This window comes from Colobus angolensis, unplaced genomic scaffold, assembly GCF_000951035.1.
Source record: "Colobus angolensis palliatus isolate OR3802 unplaced genomic scaffold, Cang.pa_1.0 Scaffold14, whole genome shotgun sequence".
Taxonomy (NCBI): Eukaryota; Metazoa; Chordata; class Mammalia; order Primates; family Cercopithecidae; genus Colobus; species Colobus angolensis.
The window spans coordinates 406,594-428,154 of record NW_012114488.1 but is presented as its reverse complement, the minus strand read 5'-3'; the positions used below and the strand labels follow the sequence as shown (position 1 = coordinate 428,154).

General features: G+C 41.3%; 1 protein-coding gene across 1 annotated transcript in view; it reads right to left on the bottom strand.

The window, feature by feature from the left end:
- Nucleotides 1-1,390: 1,390 nt before the first annotated feature.
- Nucleotides 1,391-21,561, bottom strand: part of PSD3 (pleckstrin and Sec7 domain containing 3) — a 274,984-nt gene continuing 254,813 nt past the window's right edge. The window contains exon 13 of the mRNA XM_011934855.1: nucleotides 1,391-10,059. Within this exon, the coding sequence (XP_011790245.1) occupies nucleotides 9,844-10,059 (216 nt within the window). The 3' untranslated portion in view covers nucleotides 1,391-9,843. The remainder of the gene's footprint in view (nucleotides 10,060-21,561) is intronic.

The window sequence follows — 21,561 nt, the reverse complement described above, 5'->3', positions numbered from 1 at the left end:
TCTCCTGCCTCAGCCTCCCGAGTAGCTGGGACTACAGGCGCCCGCCACCTCGCCCGGCTAGTTTTTTGTATTTTTTAGTAGAGACGGGGTTTCACCGTGTTAGCCAGGATGGTCTCGATCTCCTGACCTCGTGATCCGCCCGTCTCGGCCTCCCAAAGTGCTGGGATTACAGGCTTGAGCCACCGCGCCCGGCCAATAACTCGGAATTATTAATACAACCACTACAATGCTGACTGGAAAGAAGACTGGCCTTATGAATATTCTTTCCTGGTAAGAAACTGCAGAGCTCAAACCAGTTTTAGCAGGTTATAGAGACTGTGCACAAACTTAGTATCCTATAGTTTACCTTTTAACATAAAGAACTAAATTACACCTTATTTTCATGCTAACAGCTTGCCCTAAAATGAACGTGGGGTGTATGCTACGCATATATTTACCTATTGCACATGCGCTCGGCTCCCCACATACATATGGATAGCTTTTCCTCCAAACCCGCTGCTGAATATGTATGACTCTATTATGTAATACAGGCCCTGTGAGGGGTAAACACCAACCTTCCCTTCCCTCTTTGAAGACAGAGGACCTTCTGTACACATCAGAGATCGTCTCTCCCAGCTTGCAAACCGGTATCACCAATAAAGCTCTCCTTTCTACTATTCAGCCATCCTGGTGATCTTTAGGCACGTTTCACATTCCAAACAGGGAGCTGGAGTGAAAGCGAAGGGATGGTAAAGGATGTAGCTCTCCCAATTCCCACAATGCTTTGATTTCTTTGAGATTTACACCTTATAGCAATTGTGATCTCTGCCAGGCATCATGTTCATTTGTGTGGAAGAGGCTGTAACCAGTGACCTTGTTTCAAAAAGTCCAAATCCCCCAATGTAAGACATCCTTTCTAATATTTAGAAGTGATTAGGATGGTGTTTTATTTTTCAGTTTCCAAGTCAACAGATCTTACTTTTATCATTAGGTTTGATGAAAAGAGCACAAGAGTACATACCGGGCAGAATAAAGCAGTGATTTGGAGATCAGCATTTGCATTTTAGGACAATAACTAGCTGCATGGTCTCTTTGCCTTGATGAGAAATAAATGGGAATGCAAACGGCTCTTGAAATTGCTTCAAAAAGTTTATTTCCTCCTCCCCTGCTCAAAGCCCCTTAATGAAGACAACAGATCTCTAAAGTATTCACACACAAATCTTCACAGAAATGCGCGGAGGTGAGTCGGCGTCACTCTGATTTTGTCACCACTTTGTTCAACCACTCTGGCCACCTCTTTCAACACGGGGCTTGCGGCTGTCCTGTGGAGGCAGGCAGAGTGTGATGTCGTTTGATTTTTAAAGGTATTATTACAGCTGCTTAAATAAGCAAATAAAAACATTCCCCCAAATGATTGAAATTTCTTGGATTTATTTCCTTCTAAAGTTTGTACATTTACATATATCATATACATATTTTAAATCCTTCACTATTTTGCATGATTTCTATTACATAAAAACCATTTAAATGCAATAAATTTTGTTGTTGTAAAACAACAAAATATCCCCAACTTATAAAAACACAGGAACAATTATATTCATAAACATTTACACAATAAATGTACTCTATATGTCACAGCTTCTATACATATCAGGTGACTCACTTGTCTACAAGGTTTAGGTTTACTTGAACAACAGTGAAATAGGGTAATATTTATATACAACTATTTTAATAAAAAATAAAGCAATTGTAAAATGTAAACTTAATTGTCAAAATATTCTTTAAACACTTTAACAATATCCACACAAAGTACTGTTCCATTCAAAAGAAGACCACCATAAATGCCACCGTTTTCTAGAAGATAGCATTTCCGGAATCTGGTAGGTGGTGAGGAGGAACAGGTTTCCAGTACGTGTTATAGTACCGCGAGCTTACCCAAATCTGCTAATGCTGACAGTTTGGCCATCGAAAAGGAGCAGGTTGCTATTTTGTCACTAATTACTTTCACAATTTGCAGGGGACATATGGCACCAGGACTGCAACAGAACTGAAATGATTGGTGGAGAAAACTTTGAAGGTAAAGAAACGTTCCACAATGCCAATTACTTCGAGTCACAGTGAATATAACCCAGTTATTATAATAGGCTGGAAAAGTTAAAAGCTTCTTTTATATTACAAGATAAAAATGACCACCTTTCTGCCTGTCCTGTGGTAATCAAGGCTGACAATGTAAATTCTCCGCGAGTGTACATTTCTGTTCTAGAAAGGGGTTCCTAAAACTTGAGATAGAAGAGACTGCAGGGAGGTGCTTAGGCCTTTACCTGATAGCTCTGATCTGGACTGAGCAAAGCTGCTAAGCTAGCACTTGAGTGTTCCTCCACCCTTCCCCCAGAAAGGAAACGTTGGCCATTTCTAGGAATCTGGGTGTGGAGGCAAAGATATCATCCATCCGTGGTTAGAACTCAGTGTGCCAGTTTATTTTTTGCAAAGGTAAAATACGTGGCATTAGCCTCACTCAGAGAATCTTTGTCATGACGTTTATTCACGTGCCACGCTCAGTGACTCAGTCACTTTCGGAGTTGATACCTTGCCTCGGCACAGTCACGTTATCAGGACACCCGGATCCCTAAAGCAGGGGAAGCGGCATTTGGAACCCAGGCTGTCCTTGCGGCTCAGTAGAAGCCTGAGTGAAGTGGCGGCCGGGGGAGAGGCTCCTCTTTGCAGAGATGATGCGTTATCACCACCTTCTGCAGGGCTCTGGTATTCAGGGCTCAGAGCAGTGAGCTTCAGACCTGCAGAGCTGGGCTGGGACTCTTCTAGGAGTCTCTGAAGACTTATTTATGTCGACTGATGGGAAAATAATTAAGTGAAACTCCAAAATTCTCTCCATTAACCAACATTTTCAGGAATTGAAGTTAGGGTGCTTATTTCTACAACACTATTCCTAAGAGCTTAGCTCTCTGCCCTGCAAAGGGAAATGCATTTTCGTTCAGTTCCTTTCCATTTCCATCCTCACTGTTGTTGCTGATGGAAAAGTGCTCAACTGCTCAGCATGTTCAGTTGGAGCTCTCTCAGCATGTTCAGTCAAGCTCAGAGGGGAGTGTGGACGAGGCACATCAGTGCTCCTAGAGGAAGTGCCTCTTTGTTTCTTCACTTGTACTCCTCTCTCAAAGGAATGATCTGCAGAGCAAGCAGCTCCATCACCTTGGAAAATGATTCACACCAGCTTCTGGGACTTCACCCAGGCTATGGAGAGCTGCTGGAGAGCTGCTGCTTGTGAATTACAAGAAAGCTTTCAATTTGGTGGTCCACAACAAAGAATGTCATACGGATCCCCTCTCATTTATGTGTTAAAAATACAACGCATCTCAAAGTCAGACACTCTGACTGAGCTCAAATTCCACCCTGGCCCTTGGAAAACATCTGTGATGCAGTTTCCATCCCCTTTGTTCATCACCTCTTTAGAATATTCTGGCTCTTTGCATCTTAAGGTCTTATGTTTGTATAACTTAAAACATTCACTGTGTGTGCATGTGTGCAAGCGTGTGTACACATGTCAGAGGTCCCAGACATGTCAACTTTTCTCCTTATATACCTAAGGGGGCAGTCATCTGGTTCTGAATCTCAGGAGTAGAGGACTAACCACATGCATGGTTACCCTAAATGGAAAGCAACCAGTTTACTGTCCCCTAAGCTTCCATTTGGTCTAATTACTCTTGTTCCTACAGTTTTACAAAAGTATCTTAACGGCATTAAAAATCAATGTGCATATATACTCTCTCTCGAGTGGATATTATTATCCATGTCAAATGGTTACTTGGCTTTATAAACTCCATGGCTTTATGTTCAAGTCCAAACATTTCAAATGGTTAAGGCCCACAAATGAAACGTTTTGTTCCTCCTACTCCTTTTCTACATGATTTTTGGATCAAGTGGCTGTTTCTGCAGATCACAATAATTCTGAGAAGGAAATACTCTCGCAAAACTAAGACCCTGCCAATCATTCACAGAGCCAGTCCACTGCACGTCAAGAACCAATTAGGAAAAATGATATATTTGCAAAAATAGTTTGAGACTATAGAGTTAATTTTAAAAAAAAACACCTCAAGTGTAACTACCAACACATTACTGCAGCCTACAGCTGAAGTGAGTTTCCCATCGCACAATTCAAACTCTCTGAATCAGCTGCGAAGACACGAGGCAGTGTGTTTAAACAAGACACCGACCCCAGCCGCTCACTCAAACACACTCAGTCACTGCTTTAAATATACCAAACATGCTAGTTAATAAAAGTTTAGTCTCTAGTTATCTATTTACACTCTATAATATAAGCAGTAAGCTCAAACAACTAAGGCCAGTGGCTCTTCTTTGGGGAGAGGCAGGAAAAAGAGACCTAAGTATAAAAATATTTAAAACAAAGTTTAAACCTGGTCCTGAAATTCTTTTACCTGTGACACTAGATGCTAATTTGTGCAACTGCAAACCTAGGATCCAGTACCCAATCCTGGGATGCCCTGATATACTTTAGTGCTTGTGATATTTCTTCCAAGTCCAGCGAGTACGGATGCGGCACCACGAGAGTGGTTTGATCTCCCGTAAAATATACACAAATACATAAATGATATGGTGGGTACTTAATTCTTCTGAAAGCTATATTTTTTATGGACTAATTACAACAACAATAAAGAACGTGTGCTTTAAAGCATCACATTTTGTAATAAGCCCAAATTTGTCAGTTTCACTTTAAGTGCTCTTAATACTAAAGTTACTAAGACTGCACAGGCTGCCTTTTTTTTTTTTTTCTTTTCTTTCTGTATTTCCCAAATTACAGGGAGCTATGCCCTTGCTATTGCACACAGTACACTGCAAAAGATTCACAAGGTTAGTTCAAAGTCATTTTTGCCCTGGTGATTCAAAGCTCAAAGACAGAATTTTCTAGCATAAAGTCTTATTAAAAATTTTAATCAAAATATTATTTGAATTTAAGTTTAATAAAACAATACCACTATATATACTCTCAACAACTTCATCATATAATCAGTCCTATGAGGCTGTACTTGCTTTTCATATCACACTGATTAAGGACAAAAATAATTTTGATGTACATGTACCATATACTGATACGCAATCTACACACTAATGCATTTACATACATACAACTATAAATACCCAGAAATACAACAATGGCAGGTGACAGCATTTTCTTTGATGACTGACATACTATCTGTAAGAATATTCTCCAAAAGCCTGCAATACTACAGATACACACATAAATTACAAAGGACGAACCGAAGAGACTTAAGAAAACCTACTGTATATACAATTACGTAACTTGCAAAATTTTCCTGCTGTTGCATTCAAGTCAAACTGTCATGCAGATTCAAGTATTTAATGACATTCTCTCTATGAAGACATTCTCTCTGCATGCAATGGGCCAATTATTGTCATCAGCAGAAGGCTACCCACATTGGTTCTGGATACTGTAGGTACAAAAGGAGAATGCCTTTGGATTTCAGTCCTTCCTTTATGGGTGAGAGATGGAAAAGGAATCTGAGAGAAAAATCAGTGACAAAGCACCTCTCTATTGCTATCAATAATCTATCACGGGGCTATTCTGTGATGACTTGATCACGTAAGATGCTATCAGACTGGTGGAAAGAAATTTACTGACCTGTGGCAGAGCAGTGGCATGGCCTGGGAGAAAAGATGGCCACAAAGCTGTGGAGAAAGGTAGGAGGCCCAGAGGCACATGTGCCTGCAAGGCTGACTTCCCATTTACTGTCAGAGTAACTTACATGCTTTGAGACAAAAGCCAGGTACTATTTAAACTCCAGCTTGGACAATGACTCATAAATTAGACTTTAGGTTTAAGGACTCTTAGGACGCCACCTTTGGTTCTTTGTTTTACAGCGTTAATTTTACAACTGGAAAAAATTCTGTCATTTGAAAAGTGAAGGGATGACTCACTGCTGAAATTAAGAGATGTGGCTCCCAACCTGCTGAAAACTCGACCAAGTCCACAGGAGTTAAATTACAGAGATTCAAACCTGCAAAGCTAAACTTCCTGTGGATTCAGGATGCAACAAGCTTAACGGATGACTACAAGGAAAAATGCCGAAGGAACTCAAATTCAAGGACAATTAACAAAACCCAAGAAGGTTTTGATAGTAAGACAATGGAGAAACTTCTTTAAAGTCAATTTTCTTCCAATTGTCAATGATTAGTTGAAAAGAGAAGAGTGCAGCTCATGACAAGCAGTCCCTGCCTTTCATCCTTCCCAGATCTTTACATGATAGAGGGAACAACAGGCAAAGAACAGTAGAAAAGCTCAGTGTAACTTTGTGTTTAGGCAGTAAGAGGCCTCTTTCCCTGCTGGTTGCATAAATTCTTCCACAATCTCAGAATTTCTGTAGCTTGGCCATTGGGTGAAATACAAACCTATCTTAGCATCGGAAAGCCAGCCAGATTTTCCTCTTCCAGAGTTAATTCCTCATGCCACTTCTGCTTAGGGATCAGTCCTCATTTGCTAGATTAGGATAACAGTTGGAGAAGCATAGAGGGTCTTGTGTTTGGCACAAGACCACTGCACCAAAAAATGCTTTCTATCCTCTACATCTAAGAGCAATAAAAAGGTTCCACATAATCCAGGGAGTACATTTCCATCAGAGGACTCTCTCCCAACATGGTTTTACTGAGATTAATTAAAATTCACAAAAGTATTGCTCAGTTTAATGAGACACTGCTGAGAGTTCGCAAAATGACGTTTCAAAAAAGTGCACTTCAGAAATGCCTATGGGCTGGCGATAAAGTAAGGACTCGGCATCCTAGTAGTTAAGTTTTGATTGCTCAAGAGGAATCCCAGACACCTCCCCGTAAAAGCCAGCATGCGAGGTGGGAACAACCTTTACAATACAGATTTTATACATGGGCCACCTGTACGGTCAATTTTGCAACAAGACTATGACCAAGGTATTCTGATGGCTATCAAGATTTTTTATACTAGAAATCAATATGAAGTGTATTGATGTGAAGAAGAATGATTTATCATGTGGAAGGAAGTCCCAAGGCTCCTGGGTGCTGAGGTGGGGGACAGAGGTGGGTGGGGGACAGAGGTGGGTGGCGTACCTTCAGAAGAAAGGGAAGGGGTCCTCCCTTGTACCGTGAATTGAGCAACAGGCTTGGAGCAGCTATGAAAGGAAACATCCTCAATTTCTTCTGGCTAGATACCACAGAAAAGAAATTATCCCAAAAGAAAATGTGGTTGGCTATGGGCCAGACTCTCAGAATCTAAGCAAATCACTGACTGTTTCCTCCCATAGCATAAACTCTTGGCCTCCTTCATGCACTCATGACAACATCCTTCCAGAAGCCTCAGGGAAGAGGTGTTCTCAGCTCATGCGCTAAAGATGGACAGCATCATGCTATGGCAGTCTGAGATCCTGGCTCACAAAAGAACCTTTAAAGTTGTTTTTAAAGATAAACTATGCAAACATGGTATACTGAAGCTTCAAAAGAGCCCTTTGTATCCAATGATTTATGAGCCCATCCAGCAGTCCCTGGAGTTAATATTAGTGAGTCATACGACACGGACAGTGCTATAGTGATGCTGATGCTAGCTGAGTATTTCAATACTCTAAATGTCAGAAATACTGTAGCAGGTACCATTCAATGTATATTAAATAAGTACAATACATACAGACATTCTATATACATAGACATAGACTGTGGGCAAACACATTCAAGCCATTCAGGCAAGTTCCTTTTTCTTTAGTTACTGAAGCTCGTAGATGACATGGTCTAGGTACCTCTCTCCCCTCTGCTTAGTGTAAATATTTAGGCAGAAAACAAATACCCTGATAATATAGATTATCAGGTAGAAAGATAGACAACTTGCTTGTGGATATGTTGCATTCAGTGAGAAGCTACAAAAGTCAATCTGATACATGGGCCATATTGGTAACTATCCTGTTTGTTTTGCAGTTCTGAAACATAAACTTAGTTACTGCCTTTACCCAAACAAGGCAGAGAGTTAAAAGTGAGGTTTTTTTTTTTTTTTTAAAGGTGTGCAAAACACTTATTACAAAGAAAGCTAATGCAACCCTAGAGAGGGCTAACCCTTCCCTGGGCAACAGCAAATACGGACATTTAGAGAGGGGAAGGAAGTAAACGCTAAATAAATAATTCTGTAAATAAATGCTAGTATATCATAACAACGTATCACTTAGACACTACCATGGTTTTACAGCAGGTTTTCTCTAATTCACTGGAACCATGCTATTCACTTAGAGCAGCTGATTCTTTGGTCATAGTACCTTCACCAAATAAACTGCAGAACTACAGAACACTTCTAAGGGAGGTAAAAGAATCATCGGAGTGATTCTATTGGTTCTGCAGTTGTGCCACTTATGGAGACTATAACTTTAGGGATTACAGAGTTTCCAGGTGAGGAAATCACAAAGTTCTAGGTCTCAGTGGGCTAAACTTTCATTCCTTTCTCTTCCTCTACAGGAGAATATTCTGTTGATCACCCTGAATTTCAAAGGGACTGTAACTGGAACAAGCTCATGACTGCAAAGTTAATAGAACCATTTTGAGTAGACAGAAAGAAAGGACTGAAAATAGATAAAGTATTTTTAGGAGAAAGTTGAGTAGTAGCAGAGTGAAGTGGCTATCAAGGAGACTGAGACAAAAATAAACAAAGTCACTTTGCAACTGCGACCAGCGGATCCCTCAGTTTTCCAACCACAATTCATTCTGACTATTACTTTCACATATATTTTAAAGAACCAATATCCATTGTGGACAACTGCAGCTACTTTTTCATCCCTTACTTTGTCTTAAGGACAGAACAAAAGCGGTTTCATTTCAGTATTATTTTGTTAGGAAGGAGGACCCCAACATCACGACCGGGACACAACCCCATGCCCACACATGCACACACACGCACGCGCACACACATATGTAGAGTATGAAATAATCTATTCCTGTATGGAAGGATATCCACGATAGAGATGATGGATTTCTAGTCTAGACCCTGTGGGAGTGAGGTAACAATTTCCTGCAGACTGCGCACATGCCTACTGCTGCAGCTCCTCAAGGGCCGATTACAGCCCCCATCCTTTAGCAAACAAAATCAACTGGGTATCAATCTTTCCTCAACCTTCAAAGGCAAAATGACTCCACTTCCTCTTTCCCTTGCTTGGCTGAAATGGAATCAGCACTTCAAGCAAGCTAATGTGCTTCCCTACGTTCTCAATCCTATGATCTTCACGCTCCTTCTCCCTGCTTCCAGCAGGGTCCGATCTCAACAGGAAGTGCTAAGCTGCACAAGCAGCTGCCTCATATTGGAGCATCTAGATTCCCAGCACTGCGATTCTTACTGGAGCATCTGTGAGTGCTCAATTCTGTGACTGGGCAAGATTTCACATATAAAGGCGTATATTAACTCCAGCTAGAATTTACTAAAACTACAGTTTGTCCAGTTAAGCGTTTCACAATGGATTAAATTCTTTAACCTTAAAAAAAATTTAACAGTTGATTTGAGAATACATAAAACAACTGAGCAGACTGCAAACAAAAGAAAACCAAAAGAGAAGGGATACATAATTCATTCTGAAATCACGATCCCCTCCTCCTCACAGAAAAGGTGCATTAGCTATCAAGTTGCAAAAATCATCAAAGCAAAAGAAATCAAGAGCAAAGACAATCTGTACAGAAACTAACAAAAATATACAATAGAAAATATTACTAATGCACCATTTTGTCGCAGACTTTTTTTTTTAAAATATATTCACGGATTACCAGAAAGATCTTGAAAAACCCTATTTTGCTCCATGACCAGCACTTCCTGGCCACAGATGGACTCTAAGTAACTTTTTGCTTAATGCTTGGTGTTTCAGGTCGGTGATCCTTCCTCTCTGACACGTTACGCTTGACCTTGGCAGTGATCGGAGATGTATCCGGGTTCAGCGAAGGACTCGAGTGCGACTTCTTCAGTCCTGCAGCCTCGCTTTCATCGTTACTCAGGAGCTCTTTGCCTCCTTCCTTGAGAATGCTGACATACATTTCATAGCGGGTTTTCTGAAGGCAAAGCCAGAGAACAAGGGCAGTCAGAAAACTGTTCAAAATTCATGTGTGCAGCACACCTACTATATGACCCACCTGGAGAACGTGAATGGCTGTTGAAGACTTCGCTTCATTTCCCAAACTGACAAATTACTTGGGCACTTACTGGGGACGTGAGAGGCAACTACAGAGACTGACTGATTGATTCAATTATCTAGATAAGAAAGTAAGTTAGAATTTTAGTTCTCATTTGTTCTAGATTCTGAGGGAATGTCAACTTGGAGTTACTGGCTACCAGATGGAACACCATGAGTTTAGAACACTCAGGCACGAGAAGGGTCTAAGTTGGAGGAGCTGTCACCTCTGGTTTTCGGTGGCTACATGGCTCTTGTGGCACTGTACTAAAGTCACCTGAGCCTCCCCAGGTAATCCTGGCCTCATCTGAAACTGGCTTGGATATGGTTGTTTCCTCTTTTTCTGACTCCCCGTAACCCCAGAAAGGCTCATCTTGAGGGACCATTCCATGGCGAGCGACTCTCCTGTACAGTCCCCGATGAGACCATACCACTTTCTAGAAGCTGCTCTGGGTCTCCCTCTATTGCTTTTCTGCTAGGATTACCCACTTCTCTGGTTATTATGAACAGCTGCTGCTGCGAACAGTATGAAGTTTGCAGAATTTCAAGTTATTTTCTGATGCTTTTCTCACTCAACAATATTTATCATCAACTATGTACTGAGTACCTACTATGTTTCAAAAAGTTCCTTGATTCCTCTGTCTCTTGAATTTCTAAGATTTTTTCTTTTTCCATAGCTCTGGCACTTTTTTTTTTTCCCAGTTTCTATCCCAATCAATATATAGAACTATCATATATGTTGCAAATTATAGACAGGTCTTAGATTGTTAATTTGATACATTCTGGTCAAAATAAGTATTCCACCATCCTGCCTCAACACATGAAGAATTTATAGAAAGCTTCAAGTGTTTTATTTCTAAACCAAAGAACATGTCAGTTATAAACTGTCCCAACAAAGGCAGGCAAATTCTGTTTTGACTATACATCCGTCTTAGGGATTTTTCTAGTCAGATTGGGTTTTGTATGTGTCAGTTTTAAGTTAGTAATTTAGAAGTGCTACCTTTTCAAGCTGTTTGGTTTAACAATGGGAAAAAGCTGCTAGACATTCAGTATGTTCTGGGGTTGGCCAGTATTCAAGTGGGGTGTGAGCGTTGGTTGCCGATGACATTTATTGAGTGCCAACATGCTAAGAACAGGTCATTCACACAGTATTCATACACAACTGATCACTTACCATCCCTGCTTTACAGTTAAGGTAACAAAGGCAAAGAGAAGTTCAAAGTCAAAGTAAGGAAGAAATGAAACTGGGATCTGAACCAAGGCAATCTGAGTTCAAAACCCATGGCTCTTAAGCTATATTACCTCCATTGATATGAAAATATAGATTATATGTATACAGATTTTAGGATGAGTACTCTGACAGACACTGTTGGTTGGCCAGTCAAAGGCCATTCTCAACTCCCTCTACTCTTACATGTCTTTCACTACAAAGACTGATAAAACCAGAGATACTTACTTTTCCAGTTTCTCTTGTAGCTAAGTTGGGCCATGTGATATTGTGGTCAGTAAGAGGTAAGGAAGAGTCTTTTGGGGGGCTTCTGGGAAAGTGATTTTGCTTTCTGACAAAAGGGACAAACTTTAAGGAGAAGTCACTGGGGTTAGCCTCTCATTCTTCTTTTTTTTTTTTTTTTTGAGATGGAATCTCATTCTGTTGTCCAGGCTGGAGGGCAGTGACGTGATCTCAGCCCACTGCAATCTCCGCCTCCCGGGTTCTAGCAATTCTCCTGCCTCAGCCTCCCAAATAGCTGGGATTACAGGCGCACACCATCACGCCAACTAATTTTTGCATTTTTAGTACAGATGGGGTTTCGCCATGTTGGCCAGGCTGGCCTCGAACTCCTGACCTCAGGTGATTCACCCACCTTGGCCTCCCAAAGTGCTGGGATTACAGGTGTGAACCACACCTGGCCTAGACTCTTATTCTTATTCCCTCCTTAACACGGACATGACTCCTAAAGCTGCTGCCCCATGACTTGGGCAGTAGATATGAGGAAATAGGACAACATGCTACGTCTGAGGAAAAATGGAAAGACGGAGACAGCCATGTTGACATGATGCGCTGGATCCAACCCTAAGGCTACTCCCTCTGGAATCATGTTAAGTATGAGTAATAAATATCCTGTGGGTTAAACCACTGTTTATCAAGTATTGTTATTTGCAGTTTAAAGCATTACTAAATACACATTCTAATTTCAATAAAGAAGTAACAAAATAAAGAATAATATGCTAACCATTATCTCGGAAGGCTACATGATGGCTTCATTAGGGCATCTGCTAGCAAAAAATGTCATCAGTATCAGACATCCGCACATGCACTGTGAAATTAGAGGACTGAACAAGATAATATTCACAGGACATAAATATTCTAAACTCCTTTTCATTTTATGAATTTATTAATTAATCTACTCCTAAACTGCCTGGTGGCAAGATTAAAATACAGAAAAGAACTACCCCCAATAGAAACAAAGTTTAAGAAAATAGTCTGAAGGTAGTTTAAAAATAGATTCAGGAAACCAGTGTAAGGCACACAATTTCATGAAGCTGGAGCATTTACACCATGAAAAGAGAACGAAGAAAAAATGTTTAGATCACTTGAAAGGGGACAAAAGGAGAGAAGGTGATAGGGACAGTTTCCCATTAGTCTTTGAAGCAACTGATACTACTGGGAAAATCCACCTGCAAAATACATGAAGGAAAGCCACCTCATCCACTCATTTTACAGCTCCAGCTGCAAAGCTATTGTCTAAAATAAATTACATCGGTGTGTCAATCAACAAACAAAAGGCACAGCAGAGGTGGGGCAGTGCATGAGTCATCAGACCAGAAGAAAAGACAAAGCAGAAAAAAGGGGGTAAGGGGGCCAGAAAACAAAGCCTGCCCTGTTGTTAAGGAAGCCTTCAAGGGTTGATGGGTTTGCAAATACTGTGTTCCATTTCTAACTTAAAACAGGCAAAACCCAGTAATGCAGCTTTGCATTTTACCAGTCTCTGAGTCTACATTTTACTGAACCAAACCAAATATTCCTCTTCAAAACATTTTAGGAAAACATAACTTTAATCTCAGGACTATTCAGCAGGTATTAGTTTTAGCCAAGTCTCTAGACGATTACACACTCAGCCACGTTAAGTAAATGCCATCCAGAGGATCTGAGGACAAAATAAAATTGTCTCAGAGTAAAGAAAAATAACTCTGAATGATGCTCTGGAGAGCAGTGGCAAGAAACATAACTTAAAATTTCTCTCTTCATTGGTTTCTCCTTGTATTCTCTTTCTGGGCAGTATGAAGGCCATACTTCTTAATTATGCAACAACATCATCGGGAGGGTTTACTTCCTTTCACAGAAGATGTGATTTGCATCTTTTTTCCTAAGACCAACAGTGAAATTTAAGTTTTAAATGAAAGCTGGTGTGTAGAAAAAGCAGCAGCAAGAAGTATATTACTAAATTACTTTTTTTTTTTTTTGAGACAGAGTCTTGCTCTTTCTCCAGGCTGGAGTGCAGTGGCGCAATCTTGGCTCACCATAACCTCTATCTACCGGGTTCAAGCGATTCCCCTGCCTCAGCCACCCGAGCAGCTGGGACTACAGGCCCGCACCACCGAGCCCGACTAATTTTTTGTATTTTAGTAGAGCCGGGATTTCACCACGCTGGCCAGGATGGTCTCAATCTCCTGACCTCGTGATCTGCCTGCCTCGGCCTCCCGAACTGCTGGGATTACAGGCGTGAGGCACCGCGTCCAGCCAGTAAATTACTTTTTAAAGGTTTGACGCACCAGCTCAGAGACTGAAAATGGTAATCAGTGTTCAAGTGGTCAACTTGGACCCAAGAAGCTCATCAATCATATTGTGGCAGACAGTGTTTCCTGCTTCCTGAACAGCCTCTTCTTTCGTGCTAATGGGACTGTGATCTTTACTAAGAATGCCAATGTGCCCAGCCCCATGAGAGGAATTCTAGTTTAAAGCAGGCGTGACCCTGTCTCTGTCAGTTTCTGTTGCTGCCCTGTGTTATAGATTTGGCCCCTAATGTGTAAGTAGAAGTCTGCTAGGACAGTTTATGAAACTAGCTTCTTTTGAAAATAGCTTCTTTTGCTATTCTGATAGAAGGTGGTATGCAATAAGGTATTTTAAAATTAAGGTACATACTTTTTTTTGAAAAAACATCAACATACTGTTCATTTAATGGATGACTGTACACTTAAACATAACTTTTATATACACTGGGAAACAGATCTGGGTGACCTGCTTGTGATACTCGCTTTACTGCAGTACTCTGGAACCGAACCTGCAGTATCTCAGGCGTGCCTGTGTCTGCAACCACTTTCAGGTTCTAGGAAATGATTAGCTAGTACTTAGGAAGAAAACTTCGGGATAATTCTTACGTGATGAAGAAGGAAATTCGACAATAAAAGCTTTGCTCCTTCATTCTTTCTTTTCTCTAATGCCTCATATCCTTTCGGTCAGCAAGTTTTGTCCATCTATCTTCAGAACTGCACCATTTCTCACCGCCTCTCCCACTTCCAGTCTGGACCAAGCTCATCACCTTGTGCCTGCGTTCCTCCCACAGTCGCCTGACTGCTCTCCCTGTTCCCTCCCTGCCTTCCACGTGCACTCCTCTCAAAACACACTGTCCTGTTGAAACGCAAGACAGAGTGTGTCAGCTCTGCCCAAAATACTCCAATGGCTTCTCATCCTTAAAATCCTTCTAAACCAGGAATCCTTAAAATGGCCTAGAAAACCCATGTGCCACCCCCTTCCCCTGGCCCAATCTCTCAGTTCTGTCCCTGGGCTTGGATCTGCCTCCACGGCACACACTCCTAGTTCAAGCCCACAGGACTTCTTCCCTCCGCTCCTTCACCTCTTTCAGGTGTTCACTCTAACATCACCGTGACACTGAGGCCTTCCCTGGCCATCAAAATCTAAAACTGGAACGCCTACTCTCACTGCTTTATTTTTTCCTTAGCACTTCTCCCCATCTGACAGCCTTATATTTTACTTGAACAAAAAAAAACCCTTTGATTTCCTCCTTTGCCCCCCAATACTAGATACCATCACATGAGGGCAAGGACATTGCGTTTGTTTACTAATATATCCCCAGGGCCGAGAACACACAGTGGACAAAGAATAAGCACCACTGACTGCATGAACAGAAAGAGGAAGAACACATTTTTCCATATACGGTAGAAAATATATTTTGAACTCATAATATGGCAAATCCAGAAAAAGAAAAATAACATGGATATATATGTTGATGGTAGAAGTCTGATGTATTCCTAATTCAGGATGCTCTGGGAACACACCTTTCTCTTCAGTATCCCGCCGTTCCAATGATGTTTTTCACAAAAATGCTAAGGTCTGACCCTGTCAGTACTGAAGCTCGCAAGGCACCACATAGCAAAGGCTTGTCCACTTCTGCTCCACATCCTCTTGACCTCTCTTGTCAAGATACCACACACGGCAGATCCTCAACAGTGCACTGAGGTACAGCCTGCCTTGCTTAGGACTGGGGCTTTTTCTCTGTCTTTAAAGAGAAACTTAGGTTATACTAGACTTTTGAGGTCCCTAAAACACAGACCCATTTCCTGAGAATCTTTTTTTGTTTTGTTTTGAGATGGAGTTTCACTGTTGTCGCCCAGGCTGGAGTGTAGTGGGGCGATCTCGGCTCACTGCAACCTCTGCCTCCCGGGTTCAAGCCATTCTCCTGCCTCAGCCTCCCAAGTAGCTGGAATTACAGGCATGCGTCACCACGCCTGGCTAATTTTGTATTTTTATTGGAGACAGGCTTTCTCTATGTTGGTCAGGCTGGTCTCAAACTCCTGACTTCAGGTGATCTGCCTGCCTCGGCCTCCCAAAGTGCTGGGATTACAGGCGTGAGCCACCTCGCCCAGCCCTGAGAATCTCTTACGTAGTAATACATGAAGAATAGTTTTTATTGTCCACTTTGAGCTTCAAAATAAAGTGAGAAACTGGACCACTATATGTGGTCTGCAATGATTCCTCATTAGGATAATTACTAGGTCTCACTACAATTCATTACAACATGAAGCCTCTACATTTGTCTTCTAAAAGCATACATTAAAAACATAAGGATTTGTGAAGAATTATTTATATCTGGAATCTACTTGCCTGATCATTCTCACATGAAACTGACCTGTAATGTATCAGGAGCTCACTTACCTTTGGATACATAATTCCATACTAACCTAAGATTCTAAGTTCCCAGGGTCAGAGGATATTAGCCTCATCAATATGAATTCAGGAGGGAATCTGCTGTTAGTACTAAACAAATAATAACAATATTCAAGTATTATATCTTTGCTTTGTTAATTTTTTATAGACAGATGGTAGAAAAGGGAAGCTGAAACAACAAAAAGATGTTTTAACTAATATAATTTCAGGCCACAAAGTAATCACCACACAAGAATTAACATAGTTCCAGACATGGCACATTAAAAATGAGATGGGATGTGTAACAATGAGTCCATGGAAAACATGGTGGCAGTAAAAAGAAGAGTCTTGCAGTCAGGTAGCCTGTTGTTGACAACGCCTCTAACTAATAAGAGTCGCCTTAATTCATTCTCCCAAATTGTTGTTCAGTCTTCGTAATGTAGCCCTTTCAGGTACCTGTCTTTCATTTACAAGGGCAAAGACAGTTCCAAAAAAATGGTGTGCCTCAGGGACAGTTTTGCTACCTTTGGTTATGTTATTAAAGATTTTATCTTTGTCTCTGCAGATTCACTCTCAGGTCAATTCTAAATAATTTCAGAGTTGCACACTCAGCTTCCTTCCTCAGGAGTGCTCCAACAGGGTAAACAGAGTTCCAGCAGTATAAGCATAATATAATTCCACTATCAGAAAAACAACTTGGGATGGGATTTTACCAAATACAACCGCAACGGCAAATCTTTGCTGACAAGCATCTATGGACTGTTTTCTTGGACCTGGCCCATTCACTGAGCTCTCTGTCTTAATTACAAATTGCTGTTTTGATAAAGCCTTTTGTGACCACTAAGAGCCAAAGGAAACTCAAGTGTTTAATGGCGTCTTTGTCTACTAAAGTAAAATTCTTTCTTCGGTGTGTGACCCCTCCTTATTACATTTTTTTTGCTGTATTTATTAAGCTGATCTTCAACTATCTGTAAAAATACTTCCCAAATATGGCCAGGTGCGGTGGCTCACACCTATAATCCCAGCACTTTGGGAGGCTGAGGCGGGCAGATCACGAGGTCAGGAGATGAAGACGATCCTGGCTAACACCGTGAAACTCCGTCTCCACTAAAAAAAAATACAAAAAAATTAGCTGGGAGTGGTGGTAGGCACCTGTAGTCCTGACTACTCGGGAGGCTGAGGCAGGAGAATGGCTTGAACCTGGGAGGTGGAGGTTGCAGTGAGCCGAGATCGTGCCACTGCACTCCAGCCTGGGTGACAGAGCGAAACTCCATCCCCGCCAAAAAAAATTAAAAAAATAAATAAATAAATAAATAAATACTTCCCAAATATGTAGGGAAAAAAATCCCTTTTCACTAGCATCAATGCCTACCAGGGGTAAATAAAAATTGACGTGTCTAAGACCATGTAAGCTGCTACCTGGGTGAATGTTAATTGCGTTTTGAAAAAAATTACTACTATTGATATTCTTTGAAAAGTAGTTTAATCATATCCACACATACATTTACATGGATCTCACTGACCAATTTCTCTCCGGAGCCCTGCATATCATTTTATATCCCATTTAATAGAATAATATCTTCTTTTGACCTCTGATACATGAATACGATAGTAACAACCTGAATGAAAATACAACTGGGCTGCAATTTTAACTTACTGCTCCGATTTGCATTCAGACCTCACTGCTCTAGCAATCAAATCCTGAATACATTTCTTCCTGACATTTCATTTTCTCATGCAGACAGGGCAAAAGGTCATCTTAAGACAAAATGAGCAGAAAAGCAATAATGTCATATACACAGCAATACAGTTTGCTCCTAGATCTCTACAATGGAAAACAAAGAATTAAAAAAAAAAAAAAAAAAAAAAAAAAAAAAAACCCAAACAAAACAAGGCGCTTCTGAAGGAACTGGTTATTCAAGCAAGGACTGTTCATTTTCCTTCGGCGTACTACAGGATGATGGCAGAATTAAGTTGCAGAGACTTTCTTCTTGACCAGGTGGCCCACCCACCACTACCTACTGACTTAAGAAAGCAACTGCATGCAAAACAGAGTTCCTACATGAAAGCTATGCTGGCGATTACATTTTTAAAAAGAGAATGTTCAGGTTTTTTTTTTCTCCCTATGCTACTCCCGTATCAGGCTTCAGAATACAGTAGTAACCTACTGCCTAAATATAGCAAATAACCACACATTTTTATTTATATAGTTTGTGTTCATGGCTTTCTGGTAAATCCAAAGAAAGTGTGAATTCCATTCTTTTGATTCATTCTCCCTTTCTGCCCTATTACTCTCTAAATGAACTCTGTGACTTTCATTTCTTTTAAAAATTACAAATTAAAAAGCTGACTGTTTAACATAATGATACAATCAGAAGAAGTGAAGAGCTCCACATTAGAACAGTCCAGGAGACGTGGGTCTGCAGAAAGTGTTCTGAGAGCTTCATTTGTCTGTGTTCTGTTCCCAGGCCCTGCCCCATGAAGCCCTCATAGGAACCTGCTCTTGACTGTGGACTCAGCTCTACTTGACTCTTCACTGCCCCTGTGGAGTTTCCTGGACAGGCTTTCAGACAGGAAGGAGAGCTGAGTGACCACCAGTAGACGCTCCCCACCTCCAGGCCCTGCTATTCCTTTCCTCAGGGCCCAATCAGTCGCCAAGACTAGGAGTAGAAAGCAGGTGCTTTTACCCTTGAATAACAACATTGTCATCTTTGTGGAGAAGAAGGAGGAGAAGTGAGTTGCTAAGAAGAGTATGCAATTCCTGCTGAAAACTAATTTAAAAATACTATGATTTCTTTAATTCTTTACACTGTTTCTCTAGCTCTCAAAATGCTTTCTTTAAACTCAGTCTGTATAAGTATTCAGCTTTTCATCTCTTTTTCAAAACTAAAATCAACATTCTGTAAGTCTACAAAGCTTACTTAGAAATCATCACGTTTTATTTTCTAGGTGGAAAACTCTAGAAACAAATTGCCTGGTTCCAACCCACAAACAGACCAACCTTATGAAGATCTGCCACCCACAAGGCCTCTGGCTCTGGCTATTCCCAAAGGTCCTACCCAGCTTGGCCTTATGATGGTTTTGACTATAGCTAAGTATAAAATTAAAAAAGAAAACACACCCTAATTGGAACTCCAGCCCAGGCGACAGAGCAAGACTCCATTTCAAAAAAAAAAAAAAAAAAAAAGTAGCCTCTGAAACAAAGGATAGAAGGTTAAGCTTCTACTTACCCAAGGTAAGTAATCTGGGCTAAAGAAGTACTGCTATCTGGGTAAGAGACTAAATTTTGCCTAAGGATAAAATTTTGTCACTCACTAAATTTTTCCCTATGTAACTTACATCTTCTAAAACAAAAAAGGGAGCTTGTTATGGCGACGTTTTAATATAGGGCACATGCTTAATCTTTTGGTTTACACTTTGCTTTTCCTTCTGATTGTACTGGAATTCCCTGAAGTCATACCGGGTATCCCTCAGAAGCATGTTCCCAGAGTTTTCCATGACAGCTTGTGTGTCACACTCACAGCTCTAGAAGGGCTAATGCCAGGCTTAATGGGACAGGGTCAGTCCTTCCAGGAAATCCTTACAGTGTGATTTGAAGAGTAGCAGAAGGAACTATGATCTAAACTACCTTCCCCAGTGATCTCCTATAAGACGTTTCATCACCAAGATTTACTTATTCCTTTTGGACCTGAAGTAGTCTATTTATTTATTTATTTTTGAGATGGAGTCTCACTCTGTCACCCAAGCTAGGGTGCAATGGTGCGATCTCGGCTCACTGCAACCTCCACCTCCCGGGTTCAAGCAATTCTCCTGCCTCAGCAAGTAGCTGGGATTACAGGTGCCTGCCACCATGCCTGCCTAGTATTTTTTATTTTTAGTAGGGAAGCGACTTCGCCATGTTGGCCAGGCTGGTCTCGAACTCCTGACCTCAGGTGATCCACCCGTCTCAGCCTCCCAAAGTGCTGGTATTACAGGCGTGAGCCACCGTGCCCAGCCTTGAAGTAATTTTAAACGTTCTGAATTTGCAGTTTAAGTGATCCTTTAAATGGGAAGTACCATAAGTAGTCATCTTACGAGTCCGTGTCCAATTCTGAGCTTGTCTTGGTGAAGCACCTTCCAACCCAAGCAGCCAGTGAGTCACAAGTTATGTGTGGCTATGAGACATGCCAAATGGGGCTAGACTGGATTGAGCTATGCTGTAGGTGTAAAACAAACACTAGATTTTGAAGATTCTGTATGGAAAAAATAACGTAAAATATTTTGGACATTTTATGTAAAATTTTTAAAAATCTCACTATAATTAATTTCACCTGTTTCATCTACTTATTCATTATGTTGAGAATATTTAAGATCTATTATCCTCAGGAAATTTCAAGTATATAATACGTTATTATTAAATACAATCACCATGTTGTATATTAGGTCTCCAGAACTTACGCATCTTACGACTGCACGTCTGCACCTTTTGATCAACATCTACTTATATCTCTCCAACCCCCACCTTAACCCCTGGTGACCACCCTTCTACCCTCTGTTTCTTTGTGTTTGAGACTTTTAGATTCCACGTCTAAGTTACATAGGCTACAACTGCTCCATGGTTTGGGGATATGAATGCCAGGGACATATTTGCTGGCTTGTACCTCCAGCTGGAGGTGAGGGAACATGGTGGTTCTGCTGGCTCAACAGCACGTCTGCCTTTGGTGGGTCATCTGTGCTGTTTCTCTAGACAGGGGCATGAGCTTGCAGCAGTTAAGGCAGCCTGGGATTAATCTGTCTTATGTGCAGGATCTGAGTCCGCAGTTGTTCCTGGGCCCTAGTGCTGGGCACCCACCCATGTAAGCTCGATGGAATGACAGTGGAGACCCAAGATTGGAGGTGCACAGAGGCCACTGGCCCTCAGAGCAGGACACACTCTAGCAGTGGATCTGGTTTTAAGGTGGTACCATACTGCAGCCGCTTACATAAAGAGCGTAAAGTGAGGGATGCACAACATGTGCTCCTAATCGGAAGCAACGTAGCTGTGTGAAATACAGGCAGCTCCCCAAACCAGGCTCGGGGCTTGCTATGGCTATGCTATACTCTTGTAGTAAGAACTGCAGGTGTCTTCAGTGGCAATGGAAGCTGATGGGGATCTTTCGCTCACCTTTTCCCCTCAAAGGGTCATCCCTCTTGACTCCAAGCTAATCTCAGCAGGGAACATGAGTTGGCAGAGGCAGGGTG